The sequence below is a fragment of the Panthera pardus genome, unplaced genomic scaffold (assembly GCF_024362965.1).
Source record: "Panthera pardus isolate Hobbes unplaced genomic scaffold, ASM2436296v1 HiC_scaffold_15, whole genome shotgun sequence".
Taxonomy (NCBI): domain Eukaryota; kingdom Metazoa; phylum Chordata; class Mammalia; order Carnivora; family Felidae; genus Panthera; species Panthera pardus.
The window spans coordinates 16,981,583-16,994,069 of NW_026526710.1; the positions used below are offsets into that span (position 1 = coordinate 16,981,583).

At 50.0% G+C, this 12,487-nt stretch overlaps 1 protein-coding gene across 14 annotated transcripts in view; it reads right to left on the minus strand.

The window, feature by feature from the left end:
* Window positions 1-291: 291 nt before the first annotated feature.
* MTMR3 (myotubularin related protein 3) overlaps window positions 292-12,487 on the minus strand; it is a 148,465-nt gene continuing 136,269 nt past the window's right edge. For 8 of the 14 annotated variants that reach the window (XM_019426638.2, XM_019426630.2, XM_019426627.2 and 5 more), the window contains 6 exons: window positions 12,169-12,314; window positions 9,765-11,181; window positions 8,493-8,603; window positions 7,932-8,020; window positions 7,127-7,153; window positions 292-5,233 (listed from right to left, as the gene is read on the minus strand). In XM_019426638.2, coding sequence (XP_019282183.2) covers window positions 5,062-5,233; window positions 7,127-7,153; window positions 7,932-8,020; window positions 8,493-8,603; window positions 9,765-11,181; window positions 12,169-12,314 — 1,962 coding nt within the window. In that variant the 3' untranslated portion in view covers window positions 292-5,061. The remainder of the gene's footprint in view (window positions 5,234-7,126; window positions 7,154-7,931; window positions 8,021-8,492; window positions 8,604-9,764; window positions 11,182-12,168; window positions 12,315-12,487) is intronic. The other 6 variants (XM_019426634.2, XM_019426636.2, XM_019426631.2 and 3 more) reach the window with 3 other exon arrangements.

Below are 12,487 nucleotides of genomic sequence, written 5' to 3' on the forward strand. Positions count from 1 at the left end.
GTAAGTCTAATACTTGAATGGGCCTGGGGGCTCCCTCCCCACAAAACAGCGCAAAAACCACAAAACTACATGATCTATAAGGCCCCTTCCACCTGTAAATGTCAGGATTTCAAGTCCCTTACCTCCAAAACACAAACGCTGACCCCTGCTGTCCCTTCCTGGCCAGGCCCCTCCCTCCTCTCCTGGACCAACTAAGGGGCCTAGTTGACTCATCCCCAGCACCTAATACACTGGTCATAGCACTGACTAGAGAACCACAGTGGCAGCCGGAATCCAGGGGCTGAACAACCGTTTGTGGGTGAAAATGACAAATTTATTTCGTTTACATAGTCACTGAGGCTACAGCAAAATCAACACTGTTACAATAGGCAAGCACTACTGTCTGCAGCAACACACAGCACATTTCTTAAACAGCATCCGAGCCTCACAGGTTACGTTTGCATAAAAAAAAAAGATGTATGAACCAATCAGGAAGCAGTTAAAGGCCCATTTTAAATGCCAATGCGAAACAAATTTCACTGGAAATACAATTAAATGCAACTGCCAGGAGCACTGTAAGAAAAGGTGACCCAAATTGGGCGGGAGAGAAAAGACCGGAAGTGGTAAATAAAATACAATAGCAAAAACCTTGTGATTCCTGTTGGGGGCTGGGAGGGTCCTTCCCCTCATGCCTCTGAACGTGGGCCTAGCTTAGAAGAGGCCTGTTCCACCGGGGAGGCAGCTGGTACCTGTGCAAAATGTGCAGATGGTGAACTGCATACAGAGGAGAGGAACAAAGTGTCAGTGTGGTTATGTGCTGGAGACAGCGGACCTTGTGTTTTAAGAATCAAAGGCTTAGGAGGGTCACCTCTTACAGCTAGAAGCGTCTCAAACATTCTAGGCCGGCCCTCACGATACCTTGTCAGTAACCTCAACTTAGGACAAATGTTCTTAGAAAATGTGACTAGAAATTAAATCCTAGGATTCCTGCCATGTCACTCAAAACTGCAAACGGAGAGTCAGTCACTGCTCCACAACCTAGGGCTCATTTTCAACTGCTGTTAGCCTATCCTCACCAAATTCAATTGGATACAGGTGCAGCCCGTGGGTCAGATCACTTGAACGGGCACTAGCTAAATCAATTCCTGCAACAGCACCTTCAAATCCGCCCTCATGCTTAAAAGATCAGTAGAGGTCAGGGCTAGAGTTAACAACTTCAGCAAACACGGAATCTCCCAGCCTCATGCACAGCAGCTAAAGTCTATCAGCCATTTCAATAGCCTGTAATCTTATTCTAGGGTGTACCCTCGATTCCCATTTCAGCATTTTTTAATAGCTGGATATTCTTTAACAGGTCTTCTGGCACCATTTTGTTCATTGTCTGTCAAATCTGCCACAGCTTTTTAAGTCTTAGAATATACTTTGCTAACATAGAAATGAATAGTGAACATAATAGCAAAGTAAAGAAAAATTTTTCTGTACATCCTCACTAGAAAATCCCAGTGGATTAAGGCAGCCCTATCTTTTGGACTGAGATTAAGGCCAGAGTCTGGAAAGAAGGGGAAAACTGAGAAAATGCCAGGATAAGAAAGTTCGGAGGAGGACATCCTGGCAGCTCAAGATCACTGTTTAGTCCCCCATCGCTTCACACCAAATTCCTCCATGTGGGGGCCTCAGAAAGCCAGCCTTGCCCTTGGAAAACCACCTCTGTCAGCACCTGGCCATCTCCCACGTCACTTCCTTGCCTGAGATGCACACTGTGCAGGTCTTCTCAGCACGCTGACTCTTCATCTTCCCACCCCAGCAGCTCCACATCTATGGGCCCCTGACAGCCTTGCTAGGTTCTGCTAGTGTTTTAACTGGCAGAGGGCTGAACCCTTAGAGATTAGAAACAGGAGCTGTGTGTGGACAGACATTGGCTAGGACACACTCATTTTTACAGTCTGAATATGGCCCTCCCGATAGCAGCTGAAGTGGCACCTTCTCCTTCCAGAGAGCAGGCTAATTCTCAAACACCCGCTGGATGACACTCTCAGCTTTCAGACTAGTATCATTTGAGCTGTTTATATACTTTGTGTTCATGTACTTTAGGCAGAGAATACATCCAGAAAGTGACCCTGGAAAGCCTGCCCCAGAGTGGAGGCCCTCAGGGAGGCCCAGAGCTGGGCACTAATCATACCCACCTTCCCTAGGGAGGAACTGCTTACTGTAGCTCTCCCACAGACCTGTGGGATGGGAAGAATGCCCCGTGGTGATGCAGGAGAAAGAAAATCCACCTCTGTGAAGAGCAAGAACTAGTCAAGAAGGGACTAGATGCTAGGGTCTTGCTTGGCGGGTTGCAGATCTAAAGAGAAGTTCAGCCCTCTCTACGGAGGGAGGAAGGGGACCTACAGTAGGCACATAATCCAATCACATCCGTTTCAGCTTCTGCCCCCCAAGGGCTCTCTGCTCTCCCATATGCTCTCATCCAAGAACAGACAGAAGCATGTCCAGCCACCTCCCCCTGCCCCAAGTCTTCCACACTCCACTGCATGCAGGGCTCTGTGCTTAACCACTGCTGCAGGTGCAGCTGGTGCTCCCGGGGTGTGGTGGGGTTAAGGAGCCAGAGCACAGGCTGCCCTGCGATCCATCAATCATCAGCAGTGACAGCGGGGGGAGGGGCGCACGTGGGGAGAAGAGCCTAGAGACCAGAGGTAGTTTTATTTACTATTGATGCTCAGTTCTCCAGATGAGAAAGAACCCCTGGTGTTAAGATGCCCAACTGCTTTGCCTTCTTAGTTTTGGAGATGTTAGGGACAAAACCATCAAGGAAATGCATTTCAGTGCTTGGGCATTGTGCTGCGGCTCCTTCCAAAGGTCCAGAGTAGAACAGAAACCTGTAGTTTTCCTTCGCCAAAGTTCAGTTTCCCGGCAGCACCTCCGATTGCTGCTGTTTAAGAAGGAAAAGGGATGAAGAGGGAATAAATCACAGGGCAAAGAATTGGAACGTGTTAGCAAATGCTACCATGCGGAACACTAAACTTTATTCACTTTATTTATATATTTAACAGTTCTAAAGTATTTACTTCTTGCTTTGACAAAAAAATGAAAAATATAGGAGCGCTGACTGACTCCTCTTTAGGAGAAAAGGGTTATATGTACAGCTACGGAGAGTTACGGTTCCTCCTTTACATACAAAGAAAAATATTAATAAAAAAGTGCTTCATTGATCGAAAAGGGCTAAGAGCTGCAAGCATTTATTCACACTGTACATCAGACCCAAGAAACCCGTATCATAACCTCTTGGCACCTGTCACTAGAACTGCACAATCTCAATTAGACTGACTTCTCCCTACCTGCAAGGCCAGACCACACAGAGTGCGGAGAAGAACTACACCCTGTTTCACTGAATTCAAACTCCGAGCGAGCAACCTGCTGCAACTGGGAAGTCAGGGACGTGCTCAGATGCTCTTGGCTTTGCCTGGACTGACAGCTCCAAGGAAGGCTCTGGGCCACGTCTTAACCACACAGAGGCACACACAGGAGCCACCTTCCTGAGACAACTTCCCTTGGCCAGGGAATTGCTTCCAGAGGGTAAAAGAGTTCCCTGGCCTCACCCCCACCCACTCACCACAATCCGCCATTACCACTTAGCAGCTTTTAGCAGAGCCAAGCATGGCCCCTCCCTTGAGAGGGAGGGCAGGCACAAAACATGGATGCCAAGATTACAAAGCACAAACCTATAAACTCCTCTCCACCCTTCCCCACACTCACCTCTACCACAAATATTCTTGATTTAAGGCTCTTTTTGGACCACATCAAAGCTTACTGAGGAAAGGTACCCCAAATCTCCTACAGGCTGTGTCACTTCTCTAAAGAACCCTGCAGAGTCACCAAGTGGCCCCTCACTGCTGGCCAGCAGCACAGGAACAGGGCAGGGGGACTGCTAGGGCCTTCCCACTGCCCCAGGAAGGGAAGGAGAAGGAAGGCTGATTGTATGGGACATACTCCCTTTTCCAGATGCTTGCACTCTGAAAAGCTGATTCTACCCCTTAAGGAGGAGATCCATGATTTGTTTGGTTTGGGAATGGGAAATTTTTGGAACCCTGAGTCTGGATTTCCCTGTGCTGGTCAAGGAAAAGAGATTGTTTTGGGGGACCAGGCCCCGGCAGGGGCTTCTAGGTGCACCCGGGCTCAGGGAAGGCTTTGGCCTTGGCCATGGCAGCAGGACCACTGCACTCTGGCCAGTCTGTACTCCTATGCCTGAGGGTGGGAAGCACTACACAGCCTGGCTGAGGGAGGCATACTCATGACAGCGAAGGGAACCCTAAACCATCTGGGTCGAGTTAAAAACAGAATCCCGTGAGAGAGAGAACAATGCTGGCCACCCCGATTCCCAGGCCCTCTCGCTTGCCTCAGGACAACAAACACCTTCCTTCCCCAAAGCGAGGCTCAGAAGGGTTACGTTTTATTATGTGCCCCTCCCTCCAAATGCCAATCCCATTTATCTGTGAGGTGGAACTGGCCCGGCTCCTGTGAGGAGGCAGAGGGCACTTGGGACAGTCTGTTAGGAAGATGCTTCAGCCTCCTCAGCAGCACAGGTTTTTCCAATCAGCTCTGATGTGACAATGGCACAAGGAATGGTCACAAACAACAGCCCCAGCTTTCTTCCCCACTAGCTCCTCCCACTAGGCCTCCACTCCTGACTCTGACCAGCCTCTCTCCGTCCTGAGGAACCAAGCCAACCCTCAGCATCATGGGACAACAGGTGGCTCAACAGTCACAGAGGGCTGGCAACCTCTGGTCTTCCATTTAAAAAAAAAAAAAAAAAAAAATTTTTTTTTTTTTTTTTTTTTTTTCTTAAGACAACCAGCAGACTTTCTTTCTTGGAAGCAGAGGAAGGATGGAAAAGGGAGAGGGAAAAAAACAAAACAGGAAATAAAAATCAATCTACAGTCCAGTGGTACATCCCAAATTTCTGTCACTCTGCACAGGTGGTTCCATGCCCCCATTCCAAAGTGCACGGGCCTCTCGGTCTGCCCAGGCTGTGGGCCTGTCAGAGGAACAGCAGCTTGGCCTCTGCCCGCCCCAGGTCACTGAGCTTCAGTTTGAAGTGGCAGCAATGGGCTTATCCAGTTCAAGGTCAATGCTGGAGCTTGTGGGATGTAGGCTGCTATAGCAAGACTTGCACACTCGACTGGGTTCAAAGAGCTGCTGGCTGGGAACTGGAACCTTCTGATTACAACAACTGGAGCAGAACACATTCCCACAATTCCTTGAGATGAGAAGAAGAAACAAAACAATGTTAGTTTCAGTAGCAGATATGGTGTAGGGAAACCAACTTCAGAAGACAGGACTTTGTTGTACGTCCTTCGGATGTGCTAGAGACTCCTCCAACAATGAACTGTTCATTTGTCTAGCCCAGGAACAAGCCAAGCAGAGAGGGGGGGATCCCTACCTAGCATAGTCGCACACCACTGTGACTTTAGGGCCAAGGACAGTTGGCTGCCTCACCATTATGGCTCAAGATTACCAGGTGCACAGGAAGATGTTCAAGAGAGATCCATGAGAACAAAAGGGCCCAGGGCAGGAGTAGCTGCTAGCTCACTGGGTAAGTTCTGGCCCAGAAAACCCACTTGGCCACACCCACCTGGGCAATGGCCTTTGTGTAACTTGTGGTCACAGAGAGGCCAGAGTCCAATGGAACTACCTCCGAGCCCCTCAGAGGAGACAAACTACCAAGCCCAGCCGGGGAGTGAGGAGCCTTGCCCAACGGGCTACTCCTCCAGAGGCTCGGAGGCAGAGTCATGGAGAATAGACTATTGTCACCAAGGACTGCCCTGCTGCCAGCATGCAAAGCCAGAAGACAAGCAACCAGTGACGCATGCTCAGGGTGAAAGGACAAGAGCACAGATGAACACACGTGCACAAACACCCCCCTTATTAGATAGGTGTCAGTCAATTATGGCTCACTCCCCTGCCTCCGTGCATCTCCAGGGAATATCAGAGCTCCACCCAAAGGCCTGACTGTACCCAGGCCCCTCTCTCCTCCTCCACTTGAAAGCCCAGCTCTGATGTGCCTGTGCAGCACAGGTGCACATCCAAACAGCTACCCTTCACAGCTAAGAGGAAAGGGACTGGCAGAGGATGAGTTTCTGCCCACCTTACAACCCCACTCTGCTAGGAACTTAAGTACAAATCAATCTCAATAAAACCAAGAACGGGAGACTTCAAGGAGCCTTAAGTCGCCCACCAAAGACTTGGGGAAAACAGCTGAAGGGAAATCCTCCTCCTCCTCGGCCAGCATCACTCACTACCTTTTCATTTATGCTCCTCAGAATGCAAACCCACTGCTGGATTAAGGACCACCTGGACACAGAGGAGAAAATACTAAATACCCTTTGCAGACCAAAAACAAACAAACAAAAAACCACAAAAGGAGAAGGCTATACATGGGGCAATGGAAGGACAGAGAACCAAAACAAACACACACAACTTCATCTTCTAGAACACAGTAAGCACTCACGTTTCTGAAAAACATGAGTCAGCAAGAACCTGTGGTTACACAAAAAAACTACCTAAATCTATTTCTGAACATCTACGTTTATTTATCATACCTGTTGGAGTTCATCCTGACATGAATTTCATCAGTTAAGCTTTTCTATCTGGTTTCTTTCAGGGGATCCTAACAGACCCTAAGTGGAACCTCCCACTAAAGCCTTCCATGCTAAAACAGTTCTCTGGGAAGACCACCTCTGTTCAGTCTCACTCTCTTTTTAAAAAACAAGCAGCAATGCTGTCTGACTTGGAGGTCATGAAGCATCATTCTAGCATTCCACTCAATGACTAACCCAAAGGAAATAGCTCTGAAAGCCCAACTGGCTACTCCACAAGACCAGCCCCAGCTGAGGCACTGCTTCTCAGTCACAAGCAAGATGGCTCGGTTGACCTGTGTGGGCAGAAAGAGAGTGCATGACTGCAGCCTGACTTGGCCCTCATAGTCTCCTCAGTCAGCTGCTTTGGATTCCCCCCAATCCCACCTGTCTGCCTGCACTCCCAGCCCCCGGCTTTATCCCAATGAGTGCAGAGAGGGGGAAATGGCAGTGTTAGTGTGGAGAAGTTATTGTAGATGTGTAGACATCACAGACAGGTTGTTGTAAATGCTCACCACGTTTGATCAACACGTTCAGTGTCCCTGCAAGGAGGGGAGAGAGAGCTCAGAGAAGCCAACCAAAGTCATTCGGGCTTGGGGCACAGGGTGGGGAGATACACAGTCCTAGAAGCATCATTTCTAGACAAAGAAGTGGTTCCATTTTCTACCTGGGTTCACTTATGTGGGTGAACTATGTCAGGATTCAGATAAACATCCTATCCCAAGAACACTGAACATCCTCCAGTCAGCTACCACCCCAGTTGGGGCAAAACATCCCTAGCAACTAACTACCCCAACCAAGAAGAAAGAAAGAAAGTCAGGAGCCTTAAGGATTGAACACTGTGTCCTCAGCTGTCCCCACTAGTCCCCACAGCTAGGTCTCATCACTACTGGCACAAGGAAAACAAGTTTGGGGTCAGGGAGCAAGGTAAGGAGTAGGCAAATGAAGTTCCCTGCCCACAGCAGGAAAACTGTTTTTGCCAATAGCAGCCATGTTGAATAGGAAGAAATTGTATTCTAGGAATAAGAAATGGTAGTTTGGGTGGTGGCTGTTGCTCTGCTAATCCAGGAAGCAAAGCAAAAGGGGACATCATTTGCACATTTCAAAATTTTATCATGATCACTCTGAACTGGAAATAAGACCCCAAATGCAAACACCAATCTCAGAGGCACAAAAGATGAGCTGGCGTCCTGTAGACCCCAGGGTCTGCCTCAGATGAACACTGCCAGCCAGATCCCTGCACCTCTCCAAGCTGCAGGCACTGAGGGCCAAAATGTAGCCTCCACACCCTGGCCCACCCACCACACCCCCCAACGGCACCTGCAGTGGTGCTTCCTGCTGGCGAGCCAGAAGGCGCTGTCGCACGCGTAGCAGTGGGCGGCCAGGTGGTCAGGGAGCCAACGGGTCATCTGTAAAACAGATGGGGCCAGGTTAGTGACGGGAGATGGGCCATCCAGCTGGAGCCGGCAAGAGCCATGCTGGGGGCAGCAAGAGTCACAAGAACCATACTGGCTCTGGTGGCACCAGCCCAGCAGGTCTGATGTCAGCAGTACAAGAAAGGCGTCCAAATCGTTTCCCTAGAGGGGACTCCAAACTCCCCTGAGATAAAGTATCAGGCAGCAGCAAACACCCTGGGTCACTATGAGAGCTGGCAAGGCTCCAGTCCACAGAGGCAATGAGAGAGGACCACCTTGCTGAGTCTCCCTGGCTCAGAAATTCTAGGCTTGATGGAGATTCACAGGCGCTGAGATTCACAGAGGCTCAAGGCTAAGCGTGCTATGAGGTCGTTCCTTGGCCAGGGGCATGGGACAGGGATAGGGGTGGAGAAAAACCATAAAACAGTTGCATGGACGGCACTCAGAACAGGGGCTGAGCCTGTACCTCCGTGTCCTGTTTATCCACCTGCTCCCAGCTGGCTTCAGAGAAAATCTCTGTGCTGCAGCGAGACAAACAGTTCTGATCCAGATTGCTTTCCGAGTCGGGGATTGAAGTCTGTTGGCAAACAAACACAGCTGAACAGAATGAACCTGGCTCCTCCCAGAAGAAGAAAGGGCTTGGAAAAGAAGGGAGCACCGGGGACTTCGGGTGGGCCTGAGTGTTAGGGCTGCCAGATCTGTGGTGCATCAGCCACCAAGAAATGGGTTGAGCAGGTGCAGAGAGACAGGCCTGAACTCAGGTGGAAGACAGATACACAGATCTAAGGCTGTGTGCAGTGACTCTGCAGTGCACAGATGGGCCCTGGGTTCCAGGAAGTGAGTGGGGCAGAAGTGACCAGGATGGAGTGTGAACTCTGTGAGCTGCTCCAATGAGTCTGTTAATCCAACCCTGCCACTTACATCTACGTGTTGAAACTGAGTGCTTTGGGCATGTCCTCCTTTCTCTGAAGGACTCTTTGGGAAAATGAGAAATCATCATTAGTATGAAGGAAAAACGGAGAAGTCTGTTTAAACTGAAAGTCATTGGATGAGCCCGCCTTTAATGTACGCTGACTGCTTCAGAGCCAGGCTCACGCATGTATGTGAACACAAGTCAGACCCAGCAAGTAAGGAGAGCACCTCCCTGAGAACCTCCCCTCACAGAGCCCCACTTCCAGTCACCAGGCCTCATCAGTGCTAACTCCTGGACAGTGCCAACACCAATACTTCTCCCCATTTCTACTTGCCATCCATCACCTGCCAGAAGGCAGGTAGAAATATTTGTTAAACGAAACCTTCACAGCTACAGCCCATGTCTGGGGTGGGGGTGTGGTTTGGGGGGAGGCTCCCAGTTTACTAGCTACTGGGGTGTTTAGAACAGGCACTACAATTTGACAGGAATATCTGCCATTGCCATACTAACGTCATCCTACCCAAGAGTTCGTGTCCTTTCTTACAACATGATCCTCTCTCCAAAGAGATCTGACCAACCACATAGTGCTAACTCTCTTATTCTGTCTAAACAGGACACCCGTGGAAAGTTAAGAAAGGCGGGAAAGAACAGGCAGACTGCCGTTCACATGGCTGAGGCTGATCTCTAGCCTCTCAAAAGGACTACTCTGCACCTTTCCAATTCTTTAGGAAATCTGTACTAATCACCAGGCACCAGGCACAAAGAGCACCCAGCCTCCGTGTGCCCTCTCCTTGGGCAGCTATGGAGGTACCATGGTCTACTCACCACTTCATCCCCAAAGTCCCCATTGAAGCGCAGGGAGCTGGTCAGGTACTGGCTCTCCAGGCGACTCCTCAGCTCCTGCACCTGTTTCTTCAAGGTCTCCACTTCCTGCTGGTGGCCTGACTCAATCTGACGCAGGCGCTGTTGGATAGTGTCCGTATACACAGGCATGCCATCGTCGTCCAGGTGGCTGCGGGAAGGCTGGTCAGGGCTGCCCGTTGTAGACGGCCTCCCCAAGTGGCCGTGCAGCCACTTGTGGTGCAAGTTCCTCGAGTGTAAGTGGGCAGAGCTGCAGCTTGTGGCAGACAACTGGCGGCTCAGTGAGTCCTTGCTCCTACCAGCCTCCCCATTGGTGCAGTGCCCGTTGGGGGTGGGGTGCTTCTGCAGGGTGCTAAGCCCTGGGGGCTGCTCTAAAGCCTTATTTTCGGTCTCCAGGGCACCATTGCACACAAGCCCCTCTTTACATTCGGCTAAAGGCAAGGCACAAGGAGAACATGTGGGGCTGTGGGTGCTGCCAGGGGAAGTCCTATGTACCACAGATCCCACTTGGGGCCTCTCAGCTAGGCTCCTCTCTGAAGACTGCAGCTCCGTGGCTTGAGGAAGTATGTCCTTGCCACTGAACCAGCCACTGTTTACCAGGCAAGGTCTATGATGGCCTTCGGGCCCACTTTCTGACTTGACTTGACCTTCCATTAACATGTCCATTGAACTGTCCGTGTTTGGTCCTGTGGCCTCAAATGGGACTTGGGAGGGTAGCAGAGAACTTGACTGTGAGGTACCATAGCCAACTTTTACATCTACTGGGATTGGAAGAAATGCTTCCTCCCTATCTTCTGTGATAGCTCCTATTCGAGGCTGTTCCACAGGGACCTCGTGGGTACATTCTCCCCTGGGAGACTCCTGGAGAGAACAGGGGAGAATGCTGAGCCCACCCTGCTGCTCAGGAATACCCTGTGAGAACAGAGAAAGGGTAGTGCCTGGATGGTTTGTCAGAGCAGCATCACCCAGTTCTGGTTCTTGAGGAAGAATAATGGTTGAGCCCTCTAGGGTCTTCCCCCTGATTTCCTTTCCTAAGAGAGCCTCCTCTTCGACCTCCCGCATCTCAATGCTCCCTCTATGGGCAGGCTCCTCTATCCCACTCTCCTCTTTGGTGGCCTCTTGCAAAATGTTCTCCATCTGCCCCTCGGCCACTCCAGCTGCAACAGATAGCTCTGCGCCGCCCAGCACTTTGGTTGGCTTCCCCAGGTTGTCAGGATCGAGAGGCTCCTCCCCAGGACCAGCCAGGCTGCTCAATTCCAGTGAGCGGCGATGCTCCTGCCACTTCTCATTCAGGCTCGGGTCACTGCTGCGCCGGTTGGCTAGAGGCACTGTGTTGTCACAGGCTGTGGTCAGATTGTCAAATGATCTAGTCTTTGGTAACCTAAACAAAAGGAGGTTGAGGGAAATGAGAATCTGAGGCTGTTCAGAGGAAGTAGGAGACAATCGGACAGTTGTTTCATAATTGGGTTTGTTGCAGCTACTTAAGAAGCTACAGCATCTCTAAAGTGAGGCTCAGACTGCTAGAAAGGCAAAGTTCCTTAGATGGGCCCTTCTAGTTTGCAAGTTTCGTCTCAGCCTCCCACCCCATGCTCCTACATACAAACTAACAGCAAATGCAACTTAAAAAAAAAAGCTTGGGGCACCTGGGTGGCTTAGATGGTTGGGCATCTGACTTCAGCTCAGGTCGTGATCTCACGGTTCATGGGTTTGAGCCCCGTGTTGGGCTCTGTGCTGACAGCTCAGAGCTTGGAGCCTGCTTCAGATTCTGTGTCTCCCTCTCTCTCTGCCCCTCCCCCACTCACACTCTGTCTCTCTCAAAAATAAAACATTAAAAAAAATTTTTTTAATAAATAAAAAGTTCACAATATTGCCATGTTTCTCAACAGAGCGAGCAAAGGAAAGTAAGCATTGCTGATTTTCTACTATTACAATATTTTAAATTATTTTATTACTTGACAGTCTGAATCCAATAAAGTGATTTCTCATGTGGCAAAGCCAAACTTGCCATCATCTGACATTTGCCTTTCAAGCCCAAGAAGATAAAATCATGGCAGAAAGGCAGGAGCATAGAGCAGTGGCTGCAACTCAAGCCAGAAGGTCACAAGGAACCCAAAGGATCTGCTCCAACACTGAGAAACTGCTTGGTGCGTGCAACAGTACAATGTAGTGACAGGGCCCTTCAAGGAAATGAGGCTCTTATGGCCTTGTAGCCTGAAACCCTATACCTTCCCTGAGAAAACCTCAGAAATCTAAGAGAGATGTGTGGAGTCAGACAATGTCATGATCTCTGACCATGCCTTGGATGTGTCCCAACACAGAAATAACACCCACGCAGGACGTGAGGTCTTGGCATCAACCCTGGGCTCACCGGCTCAGAGGCGGATCATCAGGGCTGGTGCCAGGGGCTGGATATGGTGCACAGCTGTCGTCCACAGGCGTGGACGGGGATGGGCAGGGCAGGTACACTGCACTCCACAGCATCAGGTTACGCACGTGACATACAGGGTATAGCACCTGAGGAGAGAGCAGTGGGGATACAGGTTTAAACAACTCCTAACAAGTCTTTAGAAATGAGGGTCAAAAAGAGTCACCAAGCCAGAACACCCAACAGGTCTTGCCTTGTACCATCTGCGTTTCTTGCCTCTTGTGGGCATGAAAATCTAAAAGGATTTTTAGAAATGTATTTC